The following is a 16,775-nucleotide window of genomic DNA, read 5'->3' on the forward strand; positions in this document are numbered from 1 at the left end:
CCGAAAGAGGTGGAAGGGGAGGGGGAGACTGTCAGGGCCACCATCTCTTCATAAGAACATAAATGTAATGTACATACGCATAGAAAGTACATACCCAGAGATCGAAATGGACCTGAGCTGAGCGGACCTGAATGGCATTCCGGTTCATGAATATCTGGAAACTTCTCGTTTTGTCTCATCACTGTCGTAATCTGACAACAGCATGATAACGAAAATAAAGGATTCCGTTTTGTGAAAATTTCCATTTTGATTCCTAGGGTGTCCGGGACAAATTTTTTAAATCCCTACGTTCGGGATGGGAAAAATCGCAATTTCCAAAATTTCCCAACATTGTGAAAATCTTGATTTCTACGTCATTTCCCATTGAGTGATTGTTTTTTTGTTTTTTTTTTTAAATAAAAATAATAAATACCAAGATGTTTCAGACACTTATAATGCAGAAAACATCAAGAATTTGCCGGGATCGGGACGGGATTTTTTTTTCGTTTAACCTATTTCGAAAACTGATTTAATATTTTATGAAGTTTAGATTAGGACAAGAAATATAATTTTATTTCTGACACTCTTTCATCAACAGGGGAAATTGACTGACTTTTTTTTCACCCTGCCTCATATTCATTTCTCCCATCTAACAAAACCTTAAAACCTTAATATTCTCTTGCTTTCATTGTTGAATTTACACTTTCGCTTTGATATTTCATAAAAGTAAATACCAGTATTACTCAATAATCAAAATTCTCACTATGCGTTACTGTATCGCGTATGTATGACTCGTAACGGAAATGCAGAGACTGATTAATAGTATACTCTCTGATAATACTGATGACATGTTAGGGTAAAATGATGGTAGATCAGCTCCCAGATGCTCAGTGAGCATTGCTCGAATATTTAACGTGCTCCAAGCGGTATTCTTTAGTTGTAAAATAATAAATTATGATCGTTATGGATGGATACATTATCTGTGCTGCACAATCGCTATGGTCGATGCTGTATACACTTTCCCAATAAAAGAGGACATTTACGGATTTCCTAAAAATCTGCCAGAACGCCGGACAGACACCTAAAAAGGAGGACATGTCCGGATAAAAAAGGACATCTGGTCACCCTATCTCAGATGTTTGACATATACCCTAGTGCCCCATTTATAAAGGGATGGAATGAAGAATAAAACCCCTATCAATCTCCCTCCATCCCACATCTTTTATTGCTACTGGCGTATGTAATATGACCAATATTACTTCATGAAAAATCATTCTTACTGAAAGTCTGGATGTGTATAGAGAGTGAGAATAAAAAATTACTAAGCCTTGCATCAGGTTTTTGCATATGTAGATCCAAACGTGCACGCAGAATATAGTTCCACTGAGACGGGTTCCATTCCGACACAACTGCACACTTGCAAGAAAACAGTTATTTAATTTGTAATTTACAGACAAAATAATACATCCATTAACAGGTATGGACTTGATCGGTTGCAATCACTGTGCAGACGAACTTGAATCTGCAGATTCGTCAACTGGGGATTGTATTGTGCTGAAGATCAAGAGCAAGTCGAGCGAGACTGAATATTTTGCATGAGCACGTGGAATCCGTGATACCAATGTTGCACATCCCACTATTTTAACCCTATTTTTATCGTGATTCATTGCTAATCGTTCTATACAGCGGTGAGAATGGTTAAATTAAGGTCTCCTGTTCAGTGCCCAGCTTTGCCCGAGTGTTATTTTAAGCATCATCCGAAGAAAAAAGCTCTTCAAAGTCAAACAAGTTGTTTTAAATACATATTCCTCCTTACAGCAACAAGGCCAAAATAAAACAGGGCATGAGGTGATTTGCTGTCAATGTGCACACGAACTGTGTCTCTGGTGTTGAATGATTTGCGGTTGAGTTTAGGAGTTGGAAATGATTGTTTGATGTTTGACAACAAAAGAATCTCCGCAGTATTAAAATATATCGCCGTGAAAAGACACATTTAATTTTTGGACGAGGTATGCGTCAAACATTGATTAAAGCATGGGAGCGTGCAACACCACCGCCAGGGCTGAAGCAACCAATGGGGGAGGGGAAGGCTTATTGTTTCACCCACTGGTGGCAATGAAGGCTTTGTTGAAGATGCATATTTACTTTTCCGTGCAAAGAAAGGGAAGGGTGATTATCACTAAGAAATGGACAGACAGACCAACATTTGGCTCCTGGTTTAGTGAAGTAATTCATAAATTGAAAGCAAACAGAGTAATAGTAGCAGACAATTCACTACATTGTATATATCACCAATAACAAATCATGCTTTTTTTGGTAGTATAAAATTGAAGGGCGTGTATCTTATAGTAACGTATGTGTTGCGAACGAAGCAACCAAAATTTTCAGAAACGCCAAGCATAAATTTATTTATTTCTAAACGAGAAACAATAGCTCGTTATTAAATTCAAGAGGGGCCTGTCGTTAACTTTTACCTTTTTTTTTTTTTCTGTGTGCTCGACATATACACACATGCCCTTATGTTTCGAAGATATTTTGCGATTTATATTAAGTAAGGACACATTTATTGCATAATCTATGCACAGAAAGTACTTTAAAAATTGTATGGTTCAGGAGACAAAAAGAAGCAAAAATGCATTCCGCTTGACATGCATGTATAGGTTTTAATGTGTTAAAGGGTTGGCAATACTACCGATTCTCTCATTGTCTGCGATACAAAGAGCTCGGAGGTTCAGGCAAGACTGTCACGGATGATTCTGACCTCTGTTCTCATGCGGATAAATACATAAAACCTGCTGCAAACTTAACCTGACGCAAGGTTTACATGACTAGTTTCACATATCTCCATATATTTCTGTGAGATTGTAACGCATATTCTTACACTATTGTCATTTTCCATGACATCTCTTTTGCCTGTACTATTGAAAGTGTACATTGCGATGATAGCTGCTTGATGATTTCATGCCCACTGTGCAGAAACTTCCTGCAGTAGTTGAAACATTTAAGTCTGAGAGGCACACCCTTGCCCCTTTTCTTACTACACTTGGAAATAAATTTGAGACTGTGGCTTCTTTGATGTTTTTTTTTAAAGTACTGTATGTGTAAATGAGAGTTCAATTTACATTCCTTGCAAAAATTAATATAAATTATTTTCTCTCAGGTCGGAAATCAAACCTCTCTCTGCAGTCAGACCGTGTTCGCCATGTTACACGAGATCCTGAAGAATCCCTTGATTGTGTATTATTCACGCCTGACCCACAGTGCAGCATTTTTGCTGCTTGCAGTTGTCTCACGCAATCACACAGGGCAGACGCTCGCTCGGGAGTCTGGATGTCTTGATGACTTGATAATTTTATTCCAATATCTCATTGGTTTTCTATTGAAATCAAAGGTATTGTAATTTTACCTATGTATAAATTATGTGTGTGGTAGTTGGCAAGCAAATGGTAGTTTGTTGCATATTTTAAAAAACACTTCAATTAATAACCGTTTCGTCATGTAGGCACGGAAATGGAAATTTCACAGCCAACATTTTTGACCCTCTTCCAAAAATTAATTTCTCTGTTATTATATATTATTGTACACCTTAAACTTTGTGTACAAGTACAAAACACAACCGGTTTGAAAATAGCTTGCAAGGATTGCTGTTGCCATTTCGAAAATACTAAGAAATCTAAAACTTTTATTGTTTGTTTAATTCATTCCCTTCTTATTCTTCTTATAAGGCAATATTCATTTTGAGTTACAATTCGATCAGTGTTTCAAACCTAAAACAATTGCTATTCAAGCAGAAATTGCAAAAATTAACACTCATCCTGGCCATTGTGTCAAACGAGGAAATGCACAGCACACACACACTACAAGAACAAGCAGAGAAAAACTTGTACTGCCATCAAGTGGGCAAGTTATGAACTGAAATGTGAAATGTTTGCAGAAAAGCAATTCGCAAAAAACACATGAACATATACAGGTTTCCATAAGTATTTAAGAACTAAGGACATATTTTTACGTTATCCATGATTTGTACGTGTGCAGGGCAAAACATAGTTATATGTTCTCTATGCCAAAAGGGGTTAATATGTGAAAGAGCAATGCTGTTGAAAGCTCACATAACCACAGTTGTATCCAACAAGTAATGTTAAATTATTATGTGGGGGGGAGAGGATGTGTGTGTGTGTGCCAATTTTGCAATTTAAAAACATGAAAATAGAAAAGAAGAGGCTTGAAATTAATTTAAAAAAGTAAAGTGTTCCCCTGTGCTTAGCACCATGCCATGAAGGCGTATAGGGTGTGTGTGTGTGGGGGGGGGGGGGTAACGCTCCACACTTTCTTGATCCGATCATGAGTGAGGGTGATGTGATCAGCATCATGCCCCTGACCGCCTTTACCCCCCAGGTACCCATCTTATTCGACGCTGGGCTTGAATTTAATACCTACTATTTTAGCTTCATCTTATTAAGCCTGTAGATTAAACTTGTTGCCCTTTTTAGCATGCCATTATATATGTTGAATTGTCTGTTTCAGCTAAGCCAAGGGGCTAATTCAGCCGATATGTTGGTGTCTGTGTGCAGAGCACTTTCGTTTTGTGTTAACAACCCCCAGAACCATCAAAATCAACACCAGGTGGCTCTTGTGCTGCCCAAGGTAATTAATTACATATATTATACAATAATTCCTCCATAGTTAAGAATATAAATGTAAAAACACATAAACTACCTCAAAGATGAATAAACGTTTTCAATCAGTAACAGATTCTTTCTTTGCTCAATGTAGAAATTGGTAGTTGACAGTTTCCTTCCCAAACAGTAATATGTTGAGTGAATTTTATAGCAACATTCATAGATTTTACACAATTTTTCTATTGATTGTTCTTTTATTAGTGGTTATAATCATCCTAATTGTCCAGCACCATGGCTATGCAGTCTAATGCATCATGCTTTGGGCTCTGGCTACGGGATGCGTGCAGGTTCGAGTCTTCTGGGGGAAATAAGAACTTTTCGCCTGAGATTTCAGACTGTTATGAGACGAGTGGCCACCCACCATCGTGAGGAAATTGGGGAGTTACGAATAAGTAGTGTAACGTGGTCGCGGAAACCTACAACAATGACTGGAGGCTTGTCATGCTGACCACACGTCACCCTGTAACTGGTTGGATGATTGCCCACCTTGGCAGGTAAGAGTCAGGAAAGCAGTTGGTAGGTAGGCCCTGACCCTCATGGGTTGTTGCACCATGGGTTATTACAGTGCACTCTCTTTAATTCGAATTATGGGATAATTCGAACAAAAGCACATTCCCCTTGAAACCCCTATCTAAAACAATGTTAAAAATGAGTACTTAATTCGAATTTTGAAGGTTAAATTTGGATATTTCGAAGTCAGGTTTCCAATAATTTAACATAAATATTTCCAAGAAAGACCAAAGTAGTTGCTACATAAGAAATTCCAACAGATGACTCGTCCCCCTTTTCTTCTTGAAAAGGTTGTTTTTATGGTTAACAGATGTGCGGACGACAGATAAGAGAGGGCAGCAGGAATCCCCAGAGCTTTTGTTTGTAGGAATGCGACCTTCACCCTCTCAGAAACAAGTTGAGAGGGGAGAGGACAGAAGGGGTCATCTGTCTGTGTGTTTTAGTGGAGTCACAATGTCGAAACGTGTGCGTACAGTAGCTTAACATTAGATAAGAATGTTGAAGTGCTTAGAGAGGTAGAAAGAGGAATGAATATTCCAAAAAGTGTACTGTTCCTGGATGGAGATATGGATGAAACATAGCAGTTGTAAGGTAAGGTTTACTGTTTGCATATTAATGCAGTTCTATGTTTAATACAGTGTGTTATTTCATTGGTGTTTTTTTTTTTTTATTATATTCTGGTTAATTCGAATATTTTTCATAGGCCCCTTGGAGTTCGAATTAAAAAGAGTCCACGTATTATTATTGTAATCATCTTAACTGCATCCACGAATTCTGTTTGAGTGTGAGTGTTGTAAAGTCCACTTGATGCATGAGGTTTGGCATCACTTCCACTCACACAGGATGCCAATAAGTGGAATCCTTACTATTTGTAGTTTTGTATTAACCTTTCCTTCACTTTGCCTAGACTCCAACTTGCGTTTTCAAGCTCTTATCAATCATGCCTTGCCACTATTTTCAGTTAGTTCAAGTCAGGATGGGGTGGTTTGTCCCATCACTTAGAGGGGAAATGAAATCTTTAGTAGTGATCAACTATGTCATAGAGTATTTTTACAGTCAAGGTCCTGTCCTAAATTTAAATCAAGTGCTAAGCCACAACATCCAGTATGTTCTACTTTTGCCTGTGGAGGAAAGTTAGTTCCATTTTTAACTGGTTCAAAATTGTAACAGCACCTCAACCTAATTATGCAAACTGTCCAGAAGTTGTAACAATTGTGACTGATATAAAGAAAAATAGCTTATCCAAGTGAAGCTCAAGAAGAAGGTGAAAGAAACGTGCTCACATGCACAGATACACAAATGCACCACGCAAATATTAGGATTATTTTCCTGTAGTTTACGGTTATTACAAGCATAAGAAAACAGTTTTTCAGTCAAAATGAAAATAAAAATCTGATGAAGGGATGTTCTCCTGAAACGTCACAACGAAAAACTTTTCTTATGCTTGTAATAACCGTAAACTACAGGAAAATAATTATACAATGCAAGCAATGCGTAGGTGGTGTAGAGGTAGAGCCTTGCACATTCAATCTTGGCTGTAGTGTAGATGGTGTGATAAGCACCACAAGGTAGCCAGAGAGCTACTCTATGCAAGGACATTGTCAGAAGAATTTCCACCTGAATTAATCTAACTTGGTTCTGCCACATGACAGTCAGACACTCTACCAACTAGATCAATGTATCTCCATTTCTAGTTGCATGTACATATTACAATATTTCAATTTATAATATTTTCAGTAATAACAATTTCGTACTCTTCATATCTCTTTCCTCAGGCTGTAGAATTTCTTAAACAATGGTTGGACACAAGATTGCAAATGCTAGATTTAATGCAGTCTCTTTTGTCACTATTATGTCAAGTAATTTCTGGAAGTGTTACAAACCAAAAAAGTTTTGCTGACTGCTCAGGAATTGATATTATAATCAGGTAATTAGATTTTTAATTCACTTATATGATTAATATTATATTTTTCTTCTTTTTTCATTAAAGTAACGCTGATTTTATATTTATTAATGCAAGTTCTTGCCTAATATTCCAAACATACAAAACATTAAGTGGTACCCTTGGACCCCTATACCTGCGCTAGAAAGTGAAAACGTTTGCATGGTTTATGAAGATTATGTTGTTTATGTATGTTTTCTGTTACTTTAGCCACGGAGATGTGCTGTAGTGAAGTAAAGTACCTTTGTTCCCTTAAACTGAAGCAGTACAGCTCAAGGATGAATATAGCACCCAAAAGGACAATCCAAAACAACACAGATTGGACATTGCCTACTCCTTCATAAATTTAAAATATTAATGAAAACTTACAATAAACATTAATTATTTTACATTAAAATGTATTATAAAATAAAGTAAATCAAAGACGAAGGACTGGATACTTACAAAATCAAAATGGAAGTGAACCTACCATTTAGAGTGTCAGACTTATTGGTGTTTATAAGGAGTGTATCGAAAAGTAGTTATGAACAAGGAGACGGCAAACACACTCAAAAAAAAAAGAAGACAACAATGAGAGAAAGTAGTATTTATGAAACTACACCTCGTGTTGAGTACAACGTACAGAAGCAAATACAGTTATCATTCATTATGGACATATGAACGCAGTTTTCGTTTGACCCCACCCATCAATTTCCGCACAGTATCGGTGGTGCAGTGTCGACATGCAGCAGACCAGTATTTCTTGAAGTCAGCCATGTTGCGAATAGGTTTACCTTTCTGATGGAAGATTTGTTTCACAATTCCCCAATATCGTTCAATCGGACGGAGCTGTGGGCAGTTGGGTGGGTTGATGTGTTTGCCAACAAAATCGATGTTCCATTCAGTGAGCCACTGTACTGTAGATCGAGCATAGTGGGCAGATGCCAAATCTGGCCAAAACAGTGGGGGGAGAACATGCCTTTTATACAAGGGAAGCATGCGTTTCTGCAGACATTCCTTTCTGCACGTTTCTGCATTAATGGTTCCTTTTGTATAAAACGTAGGAGAAAGCAAACCACAAGAACAAATAGCTTGCTACACCAGCACCTTATGTCCGAATCTGTCCACTTCCACATACTTGTCGGAGTTACCCACAGTCACAGCACTGCCTGTTGTATAATACTGCGGCCCTGGCAGTGTTTTCTAGTCCTCTTTGACGTAGGTTTCAACGTCCATCAAAATGCATTGCTCTTGCATCTTCACAATGCGGTCATACAGCTTGCGAGCCCTTGTTTTGGCTCTCGTCTTCTGCTCCGGCATTTGTTTGGGCAGTTTTTGCTTTTTATAGGTTTTCAAATTGTGTCTGGCTTTGACACATTGGATCATTCCGATCGTCGTCCCAGCTTTTTTGCCAAATCGCGAACAGACATCAATGGATTTGCTGCGATCAACTTCACCACTTTGCGGTCCAATATTGGGTTACTGGGCCCCCTTTTCCACCCTGATCGCAGCATGTCTGCAAACGTATAATGTTCACCAATTTTTTCAATGATAGATTTCACAGTTCCATGATGAACTCCGTACCGTTTGTCTAGCTGATTGTATGTAATGCCCTTTTCAGTACACCAACTGTGCACGATGTCCCGTTTCACGTCCGGTTTCACTCGCAACATGTCCCATTCAGTACTCACCACAACAGGAAACACACAGCAGCTAGCATTGTGAGACATCAACTGAGCAGCTGCTGTTGTGCATGGTCGCGGATGTGGCCTAGAGCATGTGCCAGAATGCCTGAAACGTTGATAACTACTTTTCGATACACTCCTTAATTTAATATTTAGAGATTAGGGGTGATAAGTTTGGTGATGTTATCATTAGTTCATGTATTTTATTTTCACTGTTTGAGTGTGCATGCAATCAGTTTTATGGATTAAAAAAAATTCTAAGATGGGAACTTTTTTACTTACTCAGATTGTACTTTGGGATCAAATATCTTGGTTATTTGTGGTTTCCGTACTTTGAAACACATTTTATGGTACATCAATCAATTGAAGAAGAATTGAACATAATTCTCGAGGGAGTACAGTCATCAACGTCATTTTTAGACTTTTTAATGAAAAATTATGCACAATTTTCAAATTTATATTCCTAATAATATTAACAGGATGACATTCTCTTGAATTCTAATTATAATTACAAATTATTCATAGGTCAAGTCTGTAAAAATTATTAGCAGTTTTACTAACATACCATCAATAATAACTCCGTACTAATTATGTATTCAATCCAGTTCCAAATAAATGATGTATTTCTGTTTCTCTTTTCAGATGCATAAGTGTATTTCAACAAATTCCTAATAGAAATGAGGATGTAGAAGATTTAATGATTAATCTGCTAGATGTGTGTGTAGCAGACAGCAAACCATGCAAAGAAATAGCTGGATCATTAAATACAGTTCCTCTTTTACTTAATATCTTGCAGAAATGCAGTTCAAAGGTAATAAAAATTTGGAAATTAGTAACAAAGAAATGTGTATACATGCTTGTTCCAAGCACAAATATTGTATTGTTAAAGTTGAGAACAACATATTTCGTCTCAATGTTCATAGTCGTTTATGTATTTGTATTTCTTACTTTACATTGCTTTTTTTTCTGCCACTTTTGGCTAATTACAAACATGAGGATGAGTGAACATTCACTAATAACACTTGTGCCAAGGACAGGATTTGAACCTGGGCCATTGGAGATAAGATTGAAAGTTGAACACTTCGTCATTCACTTGGCTACCAAGGTGCATCATATTGATTTATGCCGCATATTGTTCTGGATAAATATAGTGTATTATATTTAAGAGAAAACTAGAATCAGTTGTCTGTTTTATATTTGATGTTACTGAAAATTCAGTTTTCCTCTTTTATTTTTAACATTATGTTACAGACTTTCTTTCATTCTTCCTGCTGGTAGAGATGTGTAGGTATAAAAGCTGATATCTATGCCAATGTATCTATACCAGTGGTATTGGGAAAGTATTGGTTGAAATGTACAAGGGAAAATCAGAAAATAAGGTTCCCAAATTAATATATAATGTTCTGTTCAACAGTGTAGCACTAATTTTGAATATGTATTTTTAAAGTTTCAAGTATAACTGACATTGGAGAACACTGCATCTACTAATCAAAATCTAAGTTTCATCTCAGCCAAGAAGCAGCTCAACTGGAATAGAACGTTAGATATTAATTAGGGCAACATTAATTTCTGACTTCCCCTCATATTTACTAATGCTAGCTGAAACTTTGCCGGGTCTGGAAAAATGCTGCAAGAACTTTTGTGGCATCTAATTATCCTGGAAATTATGCAAAATTTTCAATTATTTTACTCCAGTGTTATGTTAAAAAAAATAAGGATATTTGTGATTAAATAAGAGCTATTTTAATATTCCGATGCCATTCTTCGAATATTTTAAAGCAAAACTCTGGTAAATTGTAGTTACATCCATTAATCAGAATTTTTAACAACTTTTAATTATTACAATCTTCAAGCGTTGGTATTGCTAAGAATCAGGAAGAATATTTGATGTCAGTATCGGCTCAGCTCTAATCAATATCACCGTGATTTTATACCAATATGCTTATAGATAATTGCCAATACAAACACTTAAACCTTGTAACAATTTAGAGTGGTTCAGAATGGTTATAGATGTTACAATATAACTATTTGGTCTAGGAATTAATTCGTGCGTCTGGACAAGAGATGGCATAACGAGCGTATCGTCCCACAGTTCCGTGTATCCACACATGCGTTGAAAACTCCTGTCAGCGTGCATCGTTCGTAGTATAGGGCAGTTGATTGACGCATCAACAACAGCATTTTGTAGTCAACTGAACATGGTGCAGTTCGTGCCAGATAAAGTGTTTTTGCGGGGTGTTCTGCTTCATTACTTTAACATGCAGAAAAGTGCTACCGAAAGTCATCGTATTTTGGTGGAAGTGTATGGTGACCATGCGCTAGCTGAGCGAACGTGTCAGAAGTGGTTTTCACGGTTTAGAAGTGGTGATTTCGGCCTGGAAGACCAAGAGCGACCTGGACAGCCAAACAAAATTTGAAGACGAAGAATTGAGAGTATTGCTCGATCAGGATTCGTGTCAAACGCAGAAAGAACTTGCAGAAGCATTAGGCGTTGATCAAACAACAGTTTCCAAACGCCTCAAAGCCATGGGAATGATTCAAAAGATGTCACATTGGGTTCCACATGAATTGAAAGACAGAGACGTTGAAAGACGAAAAACCATTTGCGAATTGCTGCTTCAAAGACAGAAAAGAAAGGGGTTTTTGCATCGCATTGTTACTGGCGATGAGAAGTGGATCCATTACGAGAACCCGAAACGAAAAAAGGCCTGGGTGAAGCAAGGTGATCCAGGTCCATCACAACCGAAACGAGATATTCACTGTGCAAAGGTTATGCTGTGCATATGGTGGAATATGAAAGGTGTGGTGTACTATGAGCTGCTGCAATGGGGTGAAACTATTAATGGAGAACGTTATCGACGACAATTAATGCGTTTGAAGCAAGCTCTGGCCAGGAAACGACCAGAATGGGAGAACAGACATGATAAACTTATTTTTCAACATGATAACGCTTGCCCACATGTCGCAAAACCGGCCAAAACCTATTTAGAAAATGTCGGATGGGAAGTTTTACCCCACCCACCGTATTCACCAGACATTGCTCCTTCGGACTACTACTTGTTCGATTGCATGAATAATGATTTGATTGGACAGCGGTTCACTTCTTCAGAAGATATCGAAAAATGGTCTCTGACTGGATCGCTTCAAAGGATGAGGACTTCTTTCGCCACGGAATACGTAACTTGCCTGACAGATGGGCGAAAGTGGTGGCTCGCGATGGACAACATTTTTCTTAAGGTATTTATGTATTTTGTGTTTGAACTACAGCTTCAATGTGTGCGTAACAACCGCACGAATTAATTCCTAGACCAAATATTTCACATCAAACCCTTCCACAGTTTTGCTGTAAAAACATTAATAGATTCACATAGAAGATCAGAATCAAGAATTGTGGATTTTACATGATTTCACACTGTGATTAGACTCCTTGAATCTCTGTAAATGTATCTGCCAGTGTGGGTAATTGAATTCAAACGAACACCAATATAGTTATCAGTTCAACCCAGGTTATTACAGAGGAGTTCCATTTTCATGCATTATGTATTCATTCTTGATTGTCCCAATGGAGGAAAATGTTATAAAGTTTTCCCCGATTTTTACATTTTGCTGCATTTTTTCGTCTTGGTCCCCTGAAAAGCATGAAATCAAGGTTCACTGTATATTTCTTTGTGACATTTTTCTTTTTTTCTCCCTCTACAGAGCAAGCTTCCAGTTTTATTGACATTGGTTCATCTAGTAGAAAGTTCAAAAACAAATATAGAACAATTCATGAAATCAAATGGTGTAGCCATAACGGTTGTTTGTACAGTTGACGTATCAACAGACGAAGAGGTGTCTAAAGCAACAAAGTGCCTCATCACAGAGTGTGTTCAAGGATATAAATCAGGTACTTTTTATAACTACATCTGTACATGCATGCACATGTAAGTGTTAGAGGAGATCTCTTATTAGACTTTTTGGTTATTTACGTTCTACACTTCTTGCCCTCCTAGATGCATTGAAGTGCACAATTATATTCACCAGGTTAATTGCAATGAATGATGATTTGATGAGATGGATGAATCCTGAACTTTTGAAAATAAGATTGAGTCAAACAGCTGATGCACTCAGCTACCAATGCAGGAAAAACTTTGCTCGATATGTCAGTATTTATTTCTTACTTTAGTTGGCATATGAACCAATATCTAGAGGCACACATTTTTGGTAAATAAAAGAAGCAAAATTTCGGTACAAAAACATAGTCAATTTCAGGTTCAAACGCGGTAAATAAAATGAAATTTCGCTGTTATAGCGGTAAAAAGCACCATAAAAAATGACATTTTGGTTTTAAAAAATATGAATATAATTCCAAATTTGATTTAAAACTACACTATTACACAAAATAAACATATCCCTTCTAATAGCATATTAAATCATTACCAGAATATTAAGTTTATTCCTGTATATAGGGGTCCATATTTGCTTCTCAAAAATGTACAGCAGAATTAATCAATTTTCCACAAATTGCATAACTCAGAGAATACTTCAGACTTCAGAAAGTGTCGCGTAGGTATATAAAGGGTAAATTTCATGTTTAAGAGTCTATTTCGCATCATTTCGTGACAAAACAGGGTAGGAAAATGCACCTCACACCTTTCAGAAATATGAAAAATTAACATTAGAATGTGCATATTCTGGCAAAACTTTTCAAATTGAAGTTGCCTTTATGCACAGAGAAGCTAATGAGAATTGGATTTACATTGAGATTCACGCCAGTGAAATGCGACATTACAGAGATTTGAATCAAGGAGCTCTTGATCACACAAATAGGTTAGTATGGGAAGAATAAGATAGAAGGGATGGAGCAGATTAGTCAGCTGATAGTGATTTGACACCTTGGTACATCACTAAAATTCCATTAATAGATTCTACAAAATATTGGCATGTAGTGGCCGCAGTGGCTCAGTCGGTAACATGTCTGACTACCATGCTAAATGTCCCAGGTTCGATCCCCGGCCGTTTCAAATCCAGGAACTTTTCTAACATTGGAAGTGGCCCTGGTGCCCACCCAGTGTCGAATGGCATGGGTACCTGGGGGAAACCCTGGGTGGTAAAGGCGGTCAGGTGTGTGATGCTGATCACATCACCCCCACTCACGACCGGATCAAGAAAGTGTGGGGTGTTACCACCACACCCCAATACGCCTTTATGGCATGGTGCTAAGCACAGGGGAGCACTTTAGTTGTTTTTTTTTTTTTGTTGTTTTTTTTTTTTTTAGTAAGACCTGAATGAACCACATCTGTGTGTCTCCACTAGAAAGATAAATTATTTACTTTTGCTTGCATTTGTTCATATAGAAAATTAATAAAACACTCAAGATCTAGACTAAATTGTTCCTATTCACATTAGTCCAGGGCTCGAAAAATCCCGGTCGCCAGGGATTTCAGCCTGGCAACTGTGATCTTATGCTGTAATATGTATGAAATTTTGATGATTCTAAGTTCAAATTGCAGTACAGCGTAAGTTAGCATTTTTTTTTTTTTTAAATCAACATTGTGAACATTCCAGAGAGTCAGTAATAATATCTTTCTCTTTGTCCCCCACACCCCATTTCCTGTTTTCTAGAATGATTTAGCGATGTTTTGAATACTGTGATGCTCAGCTTCTTATACAGAGTGTTTCAAAAGTTGCACAACCCAAACTTTGAAAATGTATATCATGAAACCCGTAAGAGATATTTACATCGGGTTTTCTGCATTATAAAGTCTCATCCATTGAGATATTTTTCAATGCTTAAAATTATCAGATTTCTCCATACAGAAAATTTAGATAAATTAATAACTGGCAGAAGGCAGCTTTAAAATTTTTCCAGAAATACACTTTTGAATGAGAAAAATACGTAAGAAATTATCGAAGGGACATAATTAGATGTCTGATGTCATGTTAATATGTCATTTGCGACCAATATTGGTCATGTGCAACATTTGATGGATTTTTTATTGGCGATTTTATGGGTTGAGTGAAAAAGTGCCATTATTGGGACATATGGCAATGCTAGCAGGTTGAAATATTGTCAACAGACGAACGCCACATGTGTTTAAGTATTGGCTATACATTTAAGTGAAAAATCATAAACCAAGATTTTGTATTGAAATTGGACTCTTGAGAGAATCCTAGTCTGCCTCTGGTTTACACTGAATTCTCTTCGCTCACTTTCGATGCTACTATGCCTGTTCTTTTAATTGATTCAGCATCACGTATTCTTTGGAGCAGTGCCTGTGCATTGCTGAAGATTATTTTACTACTCATTCTTACACTCATGTGCAAGAGGTTTTCCAAGAAAAATCCCCTGCTTCTGTTGTACCTCACAAAGCAACTGTTTTACGACTAGTCAAACACCAACAAATAATCCCACAAATTGTTAAGAGTTGGTATTATTATTGAAGATTAGGCACACACAGAAGATGTACTACGCAGAAATTTTCAGCGAAAAATGCAGGTTCGACCAGGACTCGAACACGGGTCTCTGATATACGATCAATTCTCAGATGTTTTCAGCAAATTAACAATATTTTTTTAAATAATGTAATTGCTTTTATTTGGATACATGCTAACATAAACCCAGTGATAGCTTACATGATTAGTTTAGTGCAGAAAACGTGGTGTAAATACCTCTTACGGTTTTCATGACATACATTTTAAAAGTTTGGATTGTGCGACTTTTGAGAAACACACTGTAGTATGCACAATTGCTAGTAGGTAGTTTCCTGGTGCCTGATTTTCAGAGCTGGCACCTAGCTTTGAAGAAAATTTTTCGAGCACTGCATTATCCCATTCCTTAAAAAAAAAGTAAATGCATGTACAGAGCTTACAGCAACATAACTAATAATTTTTTATTATTATGATTTCAGAGCAAATTATAGGAACTCCAATAAGCGGATCTGTTTCATCTAAACAACATACTGATATAGATTTCACTCCATGGTGAGTTATTGTAATAGTTTTGTTCTATATTACAGTGCTATTGCATATGTATAAGCCTATGTTCACCAAGAGTTGTCCTCTATTTTTCAACTGGCCTCTAGCAAGTAGGATCAAGTTCAAACTAAATTGCATTAAGGGAGAGAGAATAAAACTCACTCACATGCAGAAACATTAGTTACTAAACAAAAACTATACATATCATACTTCAATGATGTGTGAAAACGTAATTCAGTTTTTACACATATAAATGAAGTGCTGTACCAGGTTTCAGGTTTAGTTACACATCTTTTTTTTAAAATTTTGTTCTTTATTCTTTTTTCCTTTCTATGAACATTATTTCACTAGGTTACAAATTGTAAATAAATTGAAAAAATATTATTATTATTATTTAATCTTGACTAGATAACACTATTTTTTCCCCTCTCTTTTTTATTTATTATAAACACTGAAATTATACACACCAGAATCAATTTTGGTAAAAATAAAATAAAGATTTTAATCTAGATATACCATATTTAGCACCTTGAAAACATTGTAAACAAGAGAGTGTAATGTGCCAGAAGTACTTTCAAAGGAATAGCTCACTAACATATAAAGATGCCTACTTCAGAAAAGATTTTATGATTCCAATTAGATACTTTGTATGTGGACATGTACACAAGAAACTATTTTTTAAGGAGTGAAACAGGTTTAAACACTACTCAGGTAGTATGGGCCAATGTAGAGATATCAGTATAGTGTTAATTTTTTCATGTTGAGGGGAATAAGCAACGTGGTTGATAACAGGGTAGTTAAAGGTCAAGGAATTTTAAATAAATTCAATTCCGGTCCAGGAGAGAAAATCATCAAGCGTAAATGGGTTCTGGAACGTAATGAAACTTTTTATCTCTAAAGTATTTCAATTCAGTCCAGGAACCTTTTTTCCCCAATCCATTTAAATACGGTCAAGGAACCTTTATTCCAGGATCAATTTAGATGCGGTCCAGGAATATTTTTTTCACAATCCGTTTAAATAGGGTCCAAGTTCCGTATTGAAAT

The 16,775-nt window shown here is 36.7% G+C and overlaps 1 protein-coding gene across 1 annotated transcript in view; it reads left to right on the top strand.

Moving 5' to 3' along the window:
- The window catches only part of LOC145994858 (uncharacterized), a 66,598-nt gene that overhangs the window by 5,949 nt on the left and 43,874 nt on the right, over positions 1-16,775 (top strand). The window contains exons 4-9 of the mRNA XM_083131256.1: positions 3,140-3,370; positions 4,504-4,623; positions 6,944-7,095; positions 9,417-9,585; positions 12,474-12,660; positions 15,665-15,737. Coding sequence (XP_082987382.1) covers positions 3,140-3,370; positions 4,504-4,623; positions 6,944-7,095; positions 9,417-9,585; positions 12,474-12,660; positions 15,665-15,737 — 932 coding nt within the window. The remainder of the gene's footprint in view (positions 1-3,139; positions 3,371-4,503; positions 4,624-6,943; positions 7,096-9,416; positions 9,586-12,473; positions 12,661-15,664; positions 15,738-16,775) is intronic.

The sequence above is a fragment of the Lepisma saccharinum genome, chromosome 11 (genome assembly GCF_977018435.1).
Source record: "Lepisma saccharinum chromosome 11, izLepSacc3.1, whole genome shotgun sequence".
Taxonomy (NCBI): Eukaryota; Metazoa; Arthropoda; class Insecta; order Zygentoma; family Lepismatidae; genus Lepisma; species Lepisma saccharinum.